General features: G+C 39.4%; 1 protein-coding gene, 1 long non-coding RNA gene and 1 pseudogene across 3 annotated transcripts in view; 1 reads left to right on the top strand and 2 right to left on the bottom strand.

Moving 5' to 3' along the window:
• The window catches only part of LOC139440688 (uncharacterized), a 76,332-nt gene that overhangs the window by 28,272 nt on the left and 29,566 nt on the right, over positions 1–18,494 (bottom strand). The gene's annotated exons all lie outside the window — the stretch shown is intronic.
• ANKUB1 (ankyrin repeat and ubiquitin domain containing 1) overlaps positions 1,551–18,494 on the top strand; it is a 41,796-nt gene continuing 24,852 nt past the window's right edge. Inside the window, exons 1-3 of one of the 2 annotated variants that reach the window (XM_024556362.3) lie at positions 1,551–1,910; positions 3,247–3,390; positions 11,435–11,651. In XM_024556362.3, coding sequence (XP_024412130.2) covers positions 1,821–1,910; positions 3,247–3,390; positions 11,435–11,651 — 451 coding nt within the window. In that variant the 5' untranslated portion in view covers positions 1,551–1,820. The remainder of the gene's footprint in view (positions 1,911–3,246; positions 3,391–11,434; positions 11,652–18,494) is intronic. The other variant, XM_045192041.2, reaches the window with a different exon arrangement.
• LOC112300905 (transmembrane protein 60-like) lies at positions 5,288–8,700 on the bottom strand (annotated as a pseudogene).

The raw sequence follows: 18,494 nt of genomic DNA, 5'->3' as shown, positions 1-18,494 counted from the left end.
ATTACAAATATGGCTGCAGGGGAACAAGTACGTAATGACAATTTTGAGCCAGGCATTTACTCTGAAAGGCAAGGCTATCACAGTGTACAAATACACACATGTATAAATAAACATGCAGTTCAGGAAGCTACAAAGCACCTGGTTGTGATTTATTAAAGGATATGGACTTCTCTTACATCCTGTGGAAGCAGAGCCTGAGAGGGACTAGGATGCATGTCACTTACTGAGGGAGTGCTCCTCAAGAAAAACTGTGAGGGAGAGAGTTAAGCAGGATGGAATGCTGAGGAAGGATATAGCCTCAGGCAAAGTCCAGCCATGGCCTCTGATCTACACGGATCTTTTGTAAAGTTTTCACACCTTAAGATGAGAAGATGGGCCTTTGGTGGCCCGTTAAGAGTCAGTTAAGGAGGGGAGTGCCTAGCTTTCCTGGCAGGCAGCTCCCGTCAACTGAGGGCAATTCTCTGGAAAGCAGGAACTATGAGCCTTCAACAGCCAACAGTCATAGCAGCTGGGGATGGGGGTTAAGTGTGGTCAAGACACCAAAACGTCAACTACATCCCATATTAATATACTTTCTATTAAAATGTTGACAGCATAAGAAGACAGCATTATGCTACAATACTTGGAAAATATGAGGCAAAAAGAGTTAGCTTGCAAATGAAATTCTTTGCCTTTACGTTTTCCATTTTCTCAGATTTCTTATAGTTGGAACTGAGGTTGGGAATTGAAACAAAATCATCAACAGGTTAACATTTACTGAGCAACTACCATGGGACTCACATTGGGCTAAGTGCCATTAAGAATGAAAAGAAATGCAAGGTGAGGGTTCTGTCCTGGATTAGGAGGAATTTCAGGAAGAAGACGAGATTTACATATATGAAAGAATTATCAGACACAATAGTATTAAACCAGGTATATCATATTGGGGATTTCAGAGGAGAGTCTTAGAATGAAGTTCTACATAAAATGCTTACTGTATACATTTGAATAATGGTGCTGAATATCTTTGCTCATTTATTGAGTGGGGTTTGAAATATTTTCCACCAACAAGTTTCAGGAAGTTGAAGAAGATAACAATGGTAAATTGTTGTAAAGGCGGGGGCTAAAAGAAATACAAACTATATTGTGTTGCTACTGGGCAGATTCCATTACGCAGAGATGGAAAGGGAACGCCACAGTCACTTGCCTACGCATTCATCTCCCTGGTGCAAGTGGGTATTGTTCTGTACCCCGTGGCAGGATTACAAATACCACTGGGGAGCAAGTACACAAAGTTGCTATGGAAACCAGAATGCTTCAGCTCAGAGTTATTTACAGAGAACTTTGAGGATTATCACATTCAATAAAAGCAACTTTGTTTGGCTTCACTCTGTGCCAGTGCATCCCAATTAAGTATCTATTTTGAAGGGTCCTTCAATCAGCTGTACTGAATGAATATGGATTCCAGAGTCAGTAGATGGTGGTCACATCACAAAAGAGTAATTTACTTGTGGCATTTTTGTATTACATGTTTGAATGTTGTTCACATTTGCCCCAATTATTGTCAAGTTCGCTGGTTTCCGTAATATGGGAACAAGGTGGCTGTTGACTGCTGCCCTCAGCAGAGAAACATTTCCTCCAATGCAGCTGCTGTGTTGCCTGATACTGTGATACTGCGGGACTTGTCTCTTCACATTTCTCAACTCACCTTGAGGCTGGACAGTAACAGCTGCCTCTGCTCATCATTGTTGTCATTAATTGCAAATTGGAATTTTTCCACCTATCCAACAAGATATTTGAAAAAAGTTGTGGGGTTTGTGGTTTGTTTTTTTTTTGAGAAAATGAGGATTTTCGTAGCCTTTGAGGGATCTTTTGAACCATTTGAAGTTTCAGCAGATGCAACTGTGAAGGCTGTCAAGCTGATGATAAAGGTATGTACTAGGCCCCTGAGCCACTAGGATATATACTAATTTTAACTGCGCAGTGAAGTTCAAACTGCACATGGGGCAGAGATTTTACTGTTTGGTGATACATTTTTACCAAACAGGAAGTAAAACTACTTCAAATATCTTTGTTTGCTTGCACAATAGTCTGATAAGAAGATAGTAACTATGGAGGTGTTAGGAAAGAAAACTGAGTTAGTACATTCTCCAGAAAAATATTTTAACTTCTCTTTATGAAATCTGTGGGTTGTGCATGGGCCATATATTATTACTGTAATTCTTCATTAAAGGACAAAAATAAGACTGTAACTCTAAGCTATACAAGCTGAGCATGTCGGTTGTCAGATAGATGGCTTGTTTAGTGAGCAAGCAACTGTGAAGAACGAGAGGATTTTGGAAATGAAGAGATCTTTGGAGAACTGGGCTACATCCTCATTGCACATTCATGGAAACTGAGGCTCAGGGAAAAGAGAGGTTGTATTTTACCAGAATAAGAAATAATTTGGGTGTAATACCTTTCTTATAAACTTCTTATAAATATTTACTCTAAAGTGGGAAATTAAGACAAATATTTAGGTCCTGACCATCAAATGGTATTGAACTTGGAGATGATCATTTCTATTTGCGAAGGAGCATTTATTGAATCATATTTACATGATATTTAGTAGATTACTGTGATTACTGAAATCCAGATCTTCTAACATAGGGGCTCTTAAACTTCATAGGTCATGGATCCCTTTGGCAGTCTGGGAAGCCTATGGACTCCTTCTCGGAATCTCTTTAAATGCATAAAATAGAATACATACAAAGAAAGGAAATCAGTTATACCAAAATACAATTTTCAAACAGTAAACAACAAATTTGTGATGTAGTGATATGTGGGCTTCTTCATTAGTGAATCAACAACTTCTAGCAGTGTATCTAATAACTATTGTAATTCAAAAGAGTGATCAGTATAGTATTTTGAGATATCTGCAGCAACTATAGGGTGATATGAAAATATTGATGATTCCTATTGGTCACAAAGTCACAGATACAGCCAACTACTGCTACTTTGGTTTGTTGCCTCCATGCATAAGTAAAAGAAAATCTCAATTTAATTTAAAATTAATAAAAATAAGTTATAGTTTTTTTGTCTAAATTCTATCCATAAACTTTGGGGAGGTCTATAGACTCCAAGTTAAGAACCCCTGTCTAATACTTCTTCCCTTTGTCCCAAAATATTTTATAATGCATAGTGGAAAATGTAAATAAAAAGAAATTGCACTGTTGGTCTAGTAATGTAGAGATGTACTGTTTTCACAATATGCTATTGATCTTGAAGGACTATTTCCACATTCCTCTCTCTGAAGATGAACAAGGCAGGCGGTATCTGGAGCTGATGTATGCTGGAGCAGCCCTAAAGGACAGCTGGAGCCTTGCTGATATTGGAATATCTTTTTCTTCAACTCTCAAATGCTTTGTTAAGGTATGGTGATCAGAATAACATTTGTCCAAGATGTCTATTTCATTTTGAATAACATTGTGGATAATTCAGTGAAAGTAATTTTACAATTTAGGACGAGGTTTTCTCTTCTTGCCTTCTTCTTCTTCAATTTATTCTGTAAGGGGCAATAACGTATGGTGACTACAGAGTTCTGCTTGTTTACTCCTTCTCTCTGTTCCCTTCCCTAACTTGTTGCTGCCCCAAACAGTCACCACAGAGCAACCCACAAACCAGTACTGGAACAAGACCAGGGGGAGGATCTAAAATACTGGTGTTGGTGGAAAAAGATTAGATCACTTCTCTGAGTCCATGATGGATTAAGGGCAGTGAACTAAGGAAAGGGAAGCACTTGTCAATAAGAATAAGCATGAAGGGGCAGGTTCTGTAATCAAATCCAGCCAGAGCATCCATTCATGAATTATGTGTATGGATATAGACTTTTCTATTATAAGGCCCTTAATCTGTGGTGCTTAATTTGGGGTCTATGGATGTGTTTTAAGAACTTTACAAGACCCTAAAATCATAATATATGGAAAATTATATACCTGGAGATTTTCTGGGTGGAGGACCTTTAACTTTTGACAATTTCTCAAACAGACAGATGGCCTACCGAGTTTAAGAGCCAGGCTCTAGGACAGAAATATTATTCAGTACTAGTTCTTTATCCTGTATGAAAAATGAGGCTTGAGAAACTTAGTAAAATACATATTCTCTGCTACATGAGGCTCTAATTTTCTCATATTACGCATTAAAGATTGTTTATGGTAGCCAAAGCTAACTCTTATTGTGTTGTTTAATTTTTTTATTTTATTGTTTTGGTGGGGAGAGAGACAGAGAGAGAGAAGGAGAGAGAGAGAGAAACATGGATTTGTTATTCCATTTATTTGGCCATTCATTGCTTAGTTCTTGTGTGTGCCCCGACCAGAGACTGAACCCTCAACCTTGGTATATGGGGACGACACTCGAACCAACTGGGCTACCTAGCCAGAGCACTGTTTTTTAAAAAAATATGTTTTACTCATTGACGAAGTGGGAAGACTATATTTAAAGGAAATATTTATATATTTATATATATATCTCAAAATATTTATTATTAAGTAGTAAAAACAATTTACAGACATATAAGCATTATATAATCCTGTTTATGTAAACAAAATGACCATATCTTTGTCTTCAGTATTTTATAAACATTTATTCACTTATTAATTTTATATTATTGAAGAATGTTTCATTATCAGAAAGGGAAATAAAAACCACTCTGCTGTCTTCTTTTCTCTCTGACATACTTCTTTAAACAGACTAAATTTTGTATCATTTCTTCAATGTCTTTGCTTTATGTCTTTAAATATGGTTAAATACTGTGGTTTTGTTACTGTATAAGATAACTCTCTAAATTTTGCTAGAATTTTCCAATGCCAATAATGATGTTCAAGACATTTTTATTGTTTGCTCAGTTGGAGATAATGATATGAGTTCATTACCATTATTTAACTAAGCACTGACTTGATTTTAAATGTTTTAAATTTTATTTGTTTTTGACTAGGTAGTACATTCACACAGTACTCAATTCAAAAGAAAGGAAATACAGTAAAAAGTCTAGCTCCTACCTCCAGCCCCCAGCTTCCCTCCCCAGAGGCAACCTATCTTCATAGTTTTACTTATAAAAATATTTTATTCTGCCAAAAAAGCTTCATCTATCACAGTGATGAAGCTGCCTTTGCACTGACCTCTAACCTTGCCTGGAGTTTAAACTGTTGGTGAAAAAAAAACAGTGTAAAGGGCTTATTATTCAAGAAAGGCAGGATATAACTGTCACAGAACTGGCCAGCAGACAGGATTTAATGTAAAACTCTCAAGTTCCATGGAAATCTTACTGATCTTAATCTTCACCTTTTCCAATAGAACCACATTTAGAGAATTTCTTATCACTGGGTTTGAGAAAGAAAATGTTATCTTGAATCCGAAGGAAGAGAATTAGCTGCAGAAATCATAAATATTGGTCCCTATCCTAACATAGTTCCTGTTTAGATTAGATGATAAAAGAAGCCTATTCCAAAAATCCATACTATTTCCTGTGCCTGTATGATAACAGTTCAAAATGGGCTTCCAGCAACAAAAATACTTCGTGCATAACATACTCCATGCGTCAAAGAATGCAGTCATACCAGCTCTATGCGGTTTGAGTTATCTCGCATAATCAGAGGCTGCGTTCTAAGGCATGTTATTGCTTTATTGCATAATTAGATGTATACTAAATTTAAGTCGTACCTTTCTTATGTGACTTTCTGAGAATCTGGAAAGCTAGAGTCTCTTAATTGACTTTAGTAACACTTAGAAACATGAAGATGTAAACCAAAACACTTTCGCAAAGTTAAAAAACTTGGCAAGGAAGCCATTTTCTTTTTTAAAAGGTGAAAGTAGATGCGAAATAACTCCAAAATATTTTTTATTGTGTTTATATTTTTGTGTGGATTACAAGGTTTTGCTTGTGTGAAAAGAGGAAAAGACATTAGATAAGTTAAGAGGAGATCTACTCCGAATACATTTTAAAAACAGTCATTTCCAGTTTTCCTGCATATCACCCCTTCTTTAATGGCAACGAGGGCACATTGGGAAAAGTGAATGGGTGGTGAGGGTGACAGAAGAATAGTGGGGAAAGAACACCGCATCAATTTTTCTTTCTTTGGGAAAAAACTCATAGAAATGGTAAGAAATATTTTCTATGGCAAACATCTTCAAGTTCTATTAACGCAGGAGTCAGTCCTGCCATTCACTGTGGATGCTGTTGCAGTTCACCGAGTTCCTGCAGGCCCTGGTGTGAGGCACTGCCAAGGCCAGGTGACTGTCAGCATGCAGACATGCCGTCGCACTTGCCTCCTTCATTCTAACTGTTATGTGGAAACTGTTGCTTCATTTTGTTCACTGTTGTTCCAGAAGCTGGAACAGTAACTGGCACATACTAGGCTCTTATAAATATGCGTTGAAAAATTAATTGATAAAAGACCTTGAGCCCTGGCTGGTGTAGCTCAGTGGGTTAGGCATTGTCTCGCAAACTGGAGGGTCGCCAGTTTGATTCCCAGTCAGGGCACAAGCGTGGGTTGTGGGCCAGGTCCCCAGTAGGGAGGGTGTGAGGCAATCACACATTGATGTTTCTCTCCCTCCCTTCCTCCCTTCCTCTCTCTCTAAAAATAAATAAAGAAAAGACCTTGAGAGGTAAAGTATGAAAGTTAACAAGAAGGGATGTGATTGTTATCAGAAGCAAGTACTAAGATGCATTTCAGGGTTTAAATTCCCTCTCTTACTCTAGCACCCCTCCTCTCCCTCCAGCCTGAAGGCAAGGTGCCCTTTTCCTTAGCCAGAATCAGGGTTCTTAGCTACAACAGCAGAAATGAACCCTGAATTTCAGCAGAAATTGGGCCGTTCACAGTCTGACAGGAAGATTGGGGAATCTAGCTCAGAGTTCAGGCAGCCAGAATCAATTTCTAAATCATGCCCCAGAACTACTCCAGAAAGGCTATCACTGCAGCAGGCCCTGAGCCCTTAAAGCAGGCACCGGGCACTGCTGACAGCCCTGCTGCCAGGCCAGGAATGCTGCAGATCTGCCTCTGCAGGGTCCCTTCCATCTCCATGGCTTCGGTGGTGCCTTACTGGCTCCTAATCCTAAGTGGGGGTGGATGGGTAGGCTTATTGGGGGCTCCCAAGTCACAGGTCCAGCCCTGCTGCAGACTGGGTTGAGAAGCTACTATCTGGCCTCAATCTCCCTAACGCTGTTGGTTTCCTGCCATCTATCACCACACTTCCACCAACCCATGGAAGGCAGGGCTAGGTTAAAACTTAATCTTTTCTGGAATCCTTGGAATGCTGTTTTAATAGCAAGAGATTAGGTTAATTGTGGTACCATTGAGTAGATGTCTATCAGAGAAGTTGAAGAAGTTTGAGCTATATTAGTTGGTCTAAAACTGATTCAAAATGATATACATTGTAGCTTTTGAAAGGCACTCAAAATGCACAACACAAAAATTCAGGAGACATCATATGTGATTTTAGATTTTAAACATACTTTTAAAATACACAAAAATATGTATAAATATGTTCCCTTTTTATTTTTTATTTATTTATTTTTATTTTTATTGTATATTTTCCATTACCATTTAACCCCCTTATACTCTCTTCCACCTCCATCTAGTCTAAACATGCTTAAAAATGTATAACTTGTAAGTGAAAATATGTTCTAAAAAGTGGCTCTCTTCTAAGATAAGACACAAAAAAGTAGTAGGTAAAGACTTTGGTGAATCCAGTTCTGTGTCCTAGACACCCAGTACCACCTCTCAGGATGCCAAGAGAGAAGTTTATGAGGTTTAGACTTCTGTGAAGACATCTCAACTAGAATTCATTCAGTTCAACAAAAACAAACAGTATTTCCTCTTTTGGTCTACTCTGGAATAGTTGGGGAAAGTTTCTGCTTTTTGGTGCTGCAGCTCCAAGATAGCAAAATACGAAAAAGCAAAACTTGTGAAGAAAAGATACAGCAGTGTTCAAAATTTACATCAACTGATTTCATCTGTTTCTCTTTAACTTTTCCTATTTTATTGCTAATGCACATGTATGTATTTATACTGAATAGCATTTTTTGTTTTATTAAGATCCAAAACAAATTTTATTTAAGTAGGGACAATAAAGATATTAATAACTCAAATATCGAACAATTAAGCTTTGGGTTGACTGGAAGTCCATGAGTCACCAAGACTACTTTATGGAAGCAGTGTAAAACTGCACTTGGTATTTTTCTTAGTTGTTGGGTATTCTTCAAACTTGCAAAGATTCAGATACTTTAATGACAGCTTGTTGAACAGCAAGAAAATAAGATGATGTCCTTGGAAGTCAGTCTCTCACACACACACAAAAAGACGTCACAGCCAAGCTCTATCAAAGCCCCTGCCAGTAAGGTCCAAAAAGAAACAAAGACATAGGACAGATTCGGGGCAGTAAACGGTTCCAGTCTAGCACAGGGTGCAACGCAGAAGGTTAATTTCAGTGACATTGCAATGAGGTACCAGTTTTGTTTTGTTTTTAAATATTGTGTGATCCAGGTCGAGGGTCAAAGCCAGACTTGCATTGCCCAGCCATTTTCACAATCAGGATGACCAGAAAAGTATCAGTTATCCAGACTGGAATAAATATGAGAAACTAGTTCCAAGGTACCTTCTCATCCAGTTTCTACACCAACACGATCAACGAGAGTAATGTGAAGAGCCAGGCGAGCAGTACCCTCTGAGCCAAGGATATTCCCATTTAAACAGTTTAAAGAGACTGTTGCAGAGTCAAAATATAGGAATATACCTTGTTTACTTAGCTAGCAGATGCTTCATACCGCAGGAAGGCTTTTTCTGTGCTGGTCTCCTTTCATGGCCAAAGGCTGTCACAGTAGGATCAGGGACTGAACTGGCCGCGCCATTGGCCAGAGAGCCAACAGGGTTGTCAAGATCAGGGAACTTGCCACTTTTGATCCTTGGCCTATTCCACACTTTTTTCCCCATTGAATCCAGAATCTATCACATGATAATCAAGAAAAAGAACTCAATTCCGCCTCCCCAAACAACTGTGGTAGAGCAAATCACATTTGTATTTTGAAGACAACAGTAGAATTACTCCCACAAAATATATCTATGTATTTTTTTTTATTAAAAAGTAAGTAACTACCCTGGCTGGTGTGGCTCAGTGGATTGAGCACTAGCCTGTGAACCAAAGGGTCACAGGTTTGATTCCCAATAAGGGCACATGCCTGCATCACAGTCTAGGTCCCCAGCAGGGGAAATGGGAGAGGCAACCACACATTGATGTTTCTCTCCCTCTTTTTCTCCCTCTATTCCCTTCTGTCTAAAAATGAACAAACAAATAAATAAAAATCCTATAAAAAATAAAAAGTAAGAAACTTGGCATACTTCCTACCATGGTGTCTTGGTTTTTTTGTAAAGGGGAAATATCTAATTTTATGTATGTCCAAGAATGATTTGTATATATGTTGTTTATTTAATAGCATCTGGCTTCCTTGGGTACAACTACCAGTGTACCTCATTCTGAATATTTGGGAAAGGATATCGTATAGATAGATAGATCACTTTTCTTACATAGATAAGGTGAGTTAGTAAATTGCTATTAATCAGCATCTACCTGCTCCCCCCTCCATATAACCAACGTAAAATATATATATATTTACATATATATAAATATATGGTTATTTGTACTCCAAGAAGCACCTTTCAAACTTATTTCTCTAACATTATATAGTAAATGATTAGCTGTTAAGAGTGATGTGGGCCCTTACCACTCTGTTTGTACATTACTCATTTAATTATAAACATAAGTTAGTACCTATACCAAGGGCTAAAGGAAAATCAGAGTAATCATTAAAGAAGAAACAATGATTATATCAAACATAATTTTTCTCTTTTAGCCTTTTATTCTTTTTTTTGAATTTTATTAAATTTATTGGGGTGACATTGGTTAATAAAATTATATAGGTTTCAGGTGCACAATTCTATAGCATTATTCAGTTTTCATGAAAATTTCTTCCTGCCCATAAATATCACATGGATTAGGATGAGCACATACTTGCTTTAATGCAGCCATAGGAAAGCAGGCGCATGGTGAGAGCGGAAGGGTGCATCCTATGTCCTTCACATTTGTATTGAGTAGATTTATGAGAAGCTATTGAGAAACATTTCCCAAGCACCTTAGACTCAGGGAGCAGCTCAGCTGGCTGGATGGCTGATGCTCAGGGGAAGGGAGCTGGAAACTGCTCCCGGTGATTTGAGTCAGCAGAATGGACCGTGGATTAAAGCACCGCAGCCTAAACTTTCATCAATAGCATTCATTACTCCTTAAAGGTTCTTTCAAAGGGATCTAATGCTGATTATATTATAGCAAAGTTTTATCTGGGAGGTGGGGAATCAATTTAAGGCTTTATAAGCCTAAGCAGGGAGGGGCCCCTGGAGAAACCAGAGATGAATTTTGATGGGAAAAGGAGGGGGCTGGAAACGAGAGGGACAAGAGAGTGGTTACTACCAGAGCAGAGCCGCCTTGAGGAAACGGGAGGACAGTTGCTGGCTTCTTCATTTTGCTCAAGGCGCCTCCCTGAGAGGGGGTTACCAGGGCACTCAGTGGCAGCTCTGTGACCCACGGCTGCCGAGCCGACCACAAGGCACTGAACAAAACCGTGACTGACCTGAATCTGCTGAAGGGGAAGTAAAGCCAGTTTCATTTCTTTGTTGTTAGAAAAATGGAAATGTTAATCATCTTTCCCTCCCAACCACTTTCCCATTTTCCCCAATTCCTCTGCTTTTAGTTTTGGTTTGGCTTGATTTAACTGTTGCTAACAGAAGGATTAATACTTTCCCCAAACTTTCCGTCTCTACTCTATTTCAGATATTTCAGTTCTACTTGCTTTCCTAATAAGATTACAAAATGAAAGTAAAAGGAACAAAGGAAACTTTTTTTTCACACACATTTAGAACTTCCTTTTTGATATAATAAATATAAATGCACATGTTTTTTTTTAAGGTCAAATGATACAGACAACGAAGCACATAAAATGATAAGCAAAATTCCCCTCCCAACCTGACCTTAGTTCCATGCCCCAGAGATAACCTCCCAGAAGGGATTTTTTTTTAAGTGAAGGTTTAGAATCCATAGCATTTCCGTATGAAAGTGCAGCCCAACGGAGGAGTTGTTTTGAAACTAACGCAGCGCAGATACGTTATCAACACTGGGTATCTGGGCCTGCAGACTAAGAAGTCAGAAGGCTCTCAAAGCCCCGCCACGTCTCCTTCACTTTACTCAAAGCAGCAGCACTCATTAATGTCCTCTGACAGAAGAGCAAGACTCAGACTGGAACTCAGGGGGCTTACCTGACCTTTGCTTTCATCCTCAGCTAGAGGCACGCAGAGCCACCTTTCAAAATATTTGTCCCTGTCCCAACCTCCAGAGGGTGATTATTCCTGAGTTCCTTCCTTTTCTCTTCCCGCAGAAAGAAAATAAGCCCACTCTGCATGTGTTCAATGCTGTTACCCAAGAGACGATGCCAATAATGGACAGCACTCCCCTTTTTTGTAAGAAAGTGTCTGAGCTGAGAACGCTGATATCTTTGAGATGTGGCTTCCCCGTGAGTGTCTTCTGTCTCAGGACCCCAAGCGGACTGGAGATGTACGACTGCAACACCCTCAGGGACTATCGGATCGACATTGGTACTGCCCTCTACCCTTGATACCAGCTACTACTCAGCACTTCTTTGATACCAGATTCACAACACATGGAGGAGGTGTTTCTAAACTAAAGCCTCTGAAAGCGTGATATGGATGGAGATTAGCGACAACCCTCTTTGGTGTGTGGTTCTGTAGACTAAGACATACAAAAGGTCTCATAGCCCCGCCATGTCTTGTTTTCTTTACTTAAAGCAAGAGGACTTAATATTTTCTCAGGATGGAAGAGCAAGTTTATAATTTCCTTTTCAAATATATTTCGAGCATATATAAAAGCAAGTTCAAGTATATATTCTTTTTCCGCTTTTTAACACAAGTGGTAGCATGATAAGCAGTGTTCTGAGCCTTGCTTTACGCAATCTCATTTTAAAATATTGTTGGTTATATTAAACAATCTTTTAAACAGGGTGAGGCCAGTACTGTGCAGGCCAAACTGCTGCCTCAGTGAGCTGGCCTTTACCCTTCGTGGCAGATGCAACCTCCTTTTAAATACTGTACTTCTAGCCATATACCAGTGAGACAAACTCAAGGGACGGTCAGGTGTACTTTAACCATATTGGAAATGGTTCAAACCTTACAGAGATTCTTGACTGAAGTGAATGGGTCTTTGCTAACAATTAGCACATTTTTAGGTAACGTTGTGCTGTAACATTTGTTGCAATGGAATTTGAGTTCTTCTAACTTACAATAGGGCTTTGTAGACATTCTTGAGTTAAGCAGTTTTGCTCTTTATAGTGCTAAATTTGCATTTTTGTTACTCCTCCTATCATATTTGTTTATTCTTTTATGTTATTTTTAATTGAGGCTCTCAAAACTTTGACATAAATTATCCTTGTTATTTCTCATATTTATTTTTGTTATAATTTAGGATAGTGCTTATTTGACTTTTCCAAAATTTACAATTTAATATACTCTGAATACCAGTAAATAGTATTTGCTTTATGAACTCCATTATTATCAAAAATTGAAACCTGATTTTCCCAAATTGTTTACAGTTCTAGCTAAATTCACTCCTGGCTCAGGCATGCTTTTCCAATATAAACTACTTCTTTTCTATTTTAAAATAATTTTTTATTTTTCAATTACAGTTGACATACAATATTATATAAGTTTTAGGTGTACAACCCAATGAGTAGACATTATATAACTTACTAAGTGATAATCCCAATAAATCTAGTACCGATCTGATACCATACATAGTTATTAAAGTATTAATAACTATGCTCACTGCTATACCTAACATCCCCATGACTATTTTGTAACTGCTACTTTGTACTTCTTGATCCCTTCACTTTTCTCACCCATCCCCTCAGTGTCCCTCCCATCTGGCAATGTCAAAATGTTCTCTGTATCTATAGTCTCTTTCTGTTCTGCTTGTGCATTTACTTTGTTTTTTAGACTTAATTGTTGATTGATATATTTTTATTGCCACTTTATTATTCATATTTTTTATCTTTTTCTTAAGGGAGGCCACTTATCATTTTATGTAATACTGGTTTGGTGGTGATGAACTCCTTTAGCTTTTTTTTTTTTTTTTGTCTGGGAAGCTTGCTATCTGTCCTTTGATTCTAAATGATAGCTTTGCTGGGTAGAGTAATTTTGGTTGTAGGCTCTTGCTTTTCATCTCTTTGAATATTTTATGCTAATCCCTTCTGCCCTGCAATGTTTCTGCTGAAAAACAGCTGACAATCTTATGAGAGCTCCCTTGTAGGTCACTGACTGGTTTTCTCTTTCTGCTTTTAAGATTCTCTCTTTTCTTCAGCTTGTTATTTTCATTATGATGTATTTTGGTGTGGTTCTCTTTGGGTTCATCTTGTTTGGGACTCTATACTTCCTATACTTGTATGTTTATTTTCTTCACAGGTTAGGGAAGTCTTCCTTCATTATTTTTTCACATAGATTTTCAATTCCATGCTCTCACACTTCTCCATCTGGCACCCCCTGATACAACTGTTAGTACACTTGAAGTTGTCCCTGAGGCTACTTAAGCTAGCCTCATTTTTTAAAGTTCTTCTTTCTTTTTGCTTTTGTGACTGGGTGTTTTTTGCTTCCTTATATTCCAAATCACTGATTTGATTCTCAGCTTCATATACTCTACTGTTGATTCCCTATAAATTAGTCTTTGTTTCTGGCTGGTTCTTTTTAATGGTTTCTGTGTCTTTTTCATGCTGTTGAAGTTATCACTAAGTTCCTTGGGCATCCTTATAACCATTGTTTTGAACTGTGTTTCTGATAGTTTGCTTGCCTCCATTTCATTTAGTTCTTTTTCTGGAGATTTCTCCTGTTCTTTCATTTAGGATCTGTTTCTTTGTTTCTGCATTTTGGCTGCTTCCCCGTGTTTGTTTCTATGAATTAGGTAGAACTGCTACAACAGGTCTTGGTAGCGTGGACTTGTGTAATAGGTGTCCTGTAGGGTCCAGTGGCACAGCCTCCCTGATTACCCCAAGTGGGTGCTTCAGGTGAGCTGCTTCCCCCAACTCCATGTTGGTTGTGTACACCCTCCTGTTGTAGTTGAGCCTGGACTGCTGTTAGCACTTCAGTGGGAGGGATTTACCCCCAGGCTGATCAACTGCAAGGACCGGCTGCAACCACCGTGCAGGATCAAATGTGCAGGGGCCCACTGCATGAAACATGACTCGCTTCAGCAGGGCTTTAGTGCCCGCTGAGGCTACCCCTTGGATGTCTTGCTTATGGAAGTGGTTGAGTAGTGCTTCAACGTGGCCTGAAGCTGTCTACCAGGTGTACTGGCTCTGGGGCCTCCTGGGAGGAAGAGATTAAGGTCAGCCACCACCTCTGTCCTGCCCAGTGCTATCTGGCATGAACTACAAAGAGATCTGCAGATGGCTGCTACTTGTACTGGGCTTGGAGGTGCCCAGGCAAGACCAAGCTGCAAAACAAGGCTGGCTCTGCTACTGCTAGACCTGGGGCCACTTAGTGAGAGGTACAGGGCACGCCAAGGCCAGATGCTGCTTATCTGCAATTTATGAACCTTTGAGAGATTTTAGGAAAATCTTCAGCAGGAACCAAGGCAGGCAGTTTGTATGGAAAAGCCATTGGAAACAGCTTGGTTGGGTCTACAAGTTGTGTGGGGTCTCAGGGAATTTCCAGGGCAGGGCAAACAGTGTTAGGTTGATGGATGCTCAGATATGGTGCCCGTCCACCTGCCTTGTGTATGTGTAGGTGGGGAGGGGTATCTCAGAAAAGGAACAAATGGCCTCTGCCAGCACTTCTGTCTGACAGAAAGCTGCCCCTCCGTCTCTTGCCCTGACGCCAGAAAATTAAGTTCCTCTCTGCATATCTCTGGTGCCTTTTGAGCTGCTGCCTCAGCACTGGAGTTCAGAAGGAGTGAGTCTAAGTCTGTGAATGGACCCTTTAAGAGGAAATGCCTGGGACTCCAGGAGCCTCCTCCTCATTCTGCCACACTCCCTGCTGGTTTTTACATCCAAAATTATGGGCACTTCTCTTCCTGGCACTGAAACCCTGGGCTGAGAGGCTTAGTGTGGGGTTGTGACCCCTCACTCCTCAGGGGGAACCTCCACAGCTGAGATATCCCTTCCAATTTTTATTCACCACAAGTGGTTGTGAAACCAGTCTGTTTTATGTCTCTGCCCCTCCTACCAGTCTTGATGTGGATTCTTCTTTAATTTCCTAGTTGTAAGACCAATATTCAGCTAGATTTCAAGTGGCTCTAAACAATGGTTGTTCTGTGGTTCAGTTGTAATTTTGATGTGATAACTGGACTTTTAATAATCCAGTATTAACAAATTCCACTGGCAATGGATGAGACAAATCTGAGAAATTCAGAAAAAGGAGAGTGAATGTCATGCTGGACCACATTAAAGAAGAGGGAGATACCAAGGTTCTGGCACTAGGACAGTGGTGGTGAACTTGGGAAAAGAAACTTATGCTTTGGGTCCTAAATTTTAGATATAAGGAAACTCAGAGAGTATGTTTTTTCCCCTGCAAGTTACGCAGCTCGTTAGTGGCCAAGCTGTAAGTACAACTCCACAACACACATGGAGCTAGGGCTTGAGTGATGGCTGTGTTAGCAGATGTTGCTTGATGTCCTGCCAATGGAATTGTAGGTCAAGCTCTGAGTGGTGCTTTCCTTAGAGAGTAAATAGAGTAGAACATGTCAAGGGTGAAAGGCCAGTGCTAAGGACACCCTTAAGTTAGGGCAAGTAGACAGGAGTCAGGAAATGAGACCCAGAAAACTGTCAGAGTGAAGAGGAGAAGTGGACTTTGCATTGCTACAGGTGACAAAGAAGAGACAATTTTCAGGATGCCAGAGAAGGCCCAAAACAATGTCTAAGAAAAAAAGTTTTGATTTGGCTTAAAGGTCATTGGTGAACTCAGAATAGTTTGAGTACTGTGGATGGAGAGACGGTAATATTGCAGCAGTTATGAAGAAGGTAGTAATAAGGAGATTAAGGGACTTTTTTGGTGGTAGAATATTTAATGATTAATTTATTGAGAATTTATCAAAGCTAAATATCCCCTAATTGTGATATTGTGACTTGAGGTCTAGAACACATTATATAGGCACACACAACACACACACATACACACCTCCTCTTGTATCAACCTATAAGGGACAGATGATCAGTTTAGCCCATTTCTAGCTCCTAAGTCTCATCCTGGCCCATACTTTCCTCTTTCTTATCTATGTTCTTGCCCACTTGTTAGTCTGTCTATATTTCTTATATCCTTTTTTAAACCAATATTAATCCTTTCTGGAACAAGATGTGCCTAAATAAATGAGTGAATGAATGAATGTCTTTTACTTATAGAGTGATGCCATTGGTACTTTCTACTGTAAACGCCTCATGGCTTGTATTCATAACCAGCCTGAACACAGTGCATCTGAGAGACTATTCCAGCAGCAGGCTTCTGTCAGCTCAGACCCTGAAATCTGGGCTCTCCCTTTCCTTGGTCCCTCTACTAGGCTCCCTTTGGCCCCTTGGGGACCTATTGTGCCATTTTAATTCCTTTTACAAATGAGGCTCAGAGAAGTTAACTGACCTGCTAGAGGTCATACTGCTAATAAATTGGAATCATATACTCAAGATTGGGTTGTTTCCAACAACTTACACTGCCAATCCAGCATCCTTTATGTATACCTATTTTTACTTGTGCTTTTTAAGTTCTGATCAATGTTTTGTCTCTCATTAGGAGAAACCCAAACCAGAGAAATGGTTTCTACATTAAAGAATAAAAAGCCCAAGTCATATAGGCAGATATTGATTTCAGAGACTGGATGAGGAATCCAGAAACTCGGGGTACAGGGACCGTATGAGGAGAGGTTGGATGTGATTCCCTAGAACAGGCACTATTGTCTACACCTGCTTTTCTTTGTGGCTTGGGCATGGAAGATGGATGGGTTTGCAAGCAGAAAGTGAGTGGATCCAGGTTTTGTAAATATTGGGGGTCCTCTTAAAAATAATCCAAAATTAAAAAGAGAATTAGAAAGCTCATATAGTGAGAGGCCATGAAGCTTAAGCCTCATTAGTTTTACTTTCACTTCAGTTGTAGATTTTAATTGTATTTCCTGGAACAACATAGCATTATTCAAGTAAATTTATATTTCCCAACAGAATTCCTAAACTTATGAAGGAATTTAATGGGTGACAAAGGAGGCATTACAAATTGGTTGGGATGGATTAGCCAATAAATGGTGCTGATTAACTTGCTTAGAAATTCTCTGGAGAAATAAAAGTTGAGCATGAGCATTAAGAGAAAAAAACATCCATTTTAATCTTTGTTCTTTTGGAAATTAGAACTGCTTTATGGCAAGGAACTGAAATTGATAGTTATAACATTGCTCCTAGATAGGGAATTAAGGCAGAATAAAATACAGGGCTTGATGGAGGTACCCTACTGTTAACGAGGATTTAAATCACATAGCAGTCAACAATAAGAGAAGAAAAAAACTAAAAAAAAAAAAAGAAAGAGAAAAAACAAAAAATTAATAAGTAAATAAAAAATAAGTCATGTAGCCTTCACTGTAGTTTTGAGAATCAGGGCTCCTCAGCAATGGACAGGTTGAGCCAGGGAGAGCTGAGATCCTGAGGTGAGGCAACCACTTAGGGAAAGCCAGATGGGCCAGGAAGAACCCACGTATAGTTATCTTAAGTCCTGCTAGTGGGCGTCCTAGGATAGGCAGGTCAGTCTGCAACTGGCAGTTGGTAAGATTGAGAAAGGCAGAAGGTGAGCTTCAGGGAGATCCATCAGGGGCTGATGGTTGAACCATTTACTACCATAGCATAGCATCAAGGTAGTAAATGAATAAATGAATGAATTACATAACAGACAAAACTAGACAAGCTGATGATTGACAGCATGTAACAGAAATTTGACCCAAGAGATGGGGGTTCAGAGTAGGAACTTCAGTTCCAGGCTCAGAGAATAGAACCTCAGTTCTAAAATCTGAAAGGTAAGCTAGGATACTGGAACTTATGTTCTGGAGCACAAAGTGGAGGCTTGGTCAAGAGTAAGTAAGACAAGATCCTAGAATGGGGAACACTAACTTTCCACCAAACCTCTGAGCTACTGGCCTGGAATCTTCACCTATCCCCTCCTACGCAATTAAAATTGTTTCCTGGGCCTGGGGCTATGTGGCCACAGCTGTGGAGGACCAAGGAGGTGGCTGTACAGTGTCAGGCTAAAGCTTTCCAAGCTCACCTGTGAGTGATCTTCACAGTAAACTAAAAACATAGCAAATCATTTAAGTCACGAGATAAAATGAATGCACTTGGACCAGTGTTTAAAGTCCTTTGTTACCAGTGCTACACATATAAGTCAAGCATTTTATAAGAAAGTTTAAGTATA

Source organism: Desmodus rotundus, chromosome 2, assembly GCF_022682495.2.
Source record: "Desmodus rotundus isolate HL8 chromosome 2, HLdesRot8A.1, whole genome shotgun sequence".
NCBI classification, from domain to species: Eukaryota; Metazoa; Chordata; class Mammalia; order Chiroptera; family Phyllostomidae; genus Desmodus; species Desmodus rotundus.
Note: the sequence above shows the minus strand (reverse complement) of the source record. Positions and strands in the feature narration are given on the sequence as shown.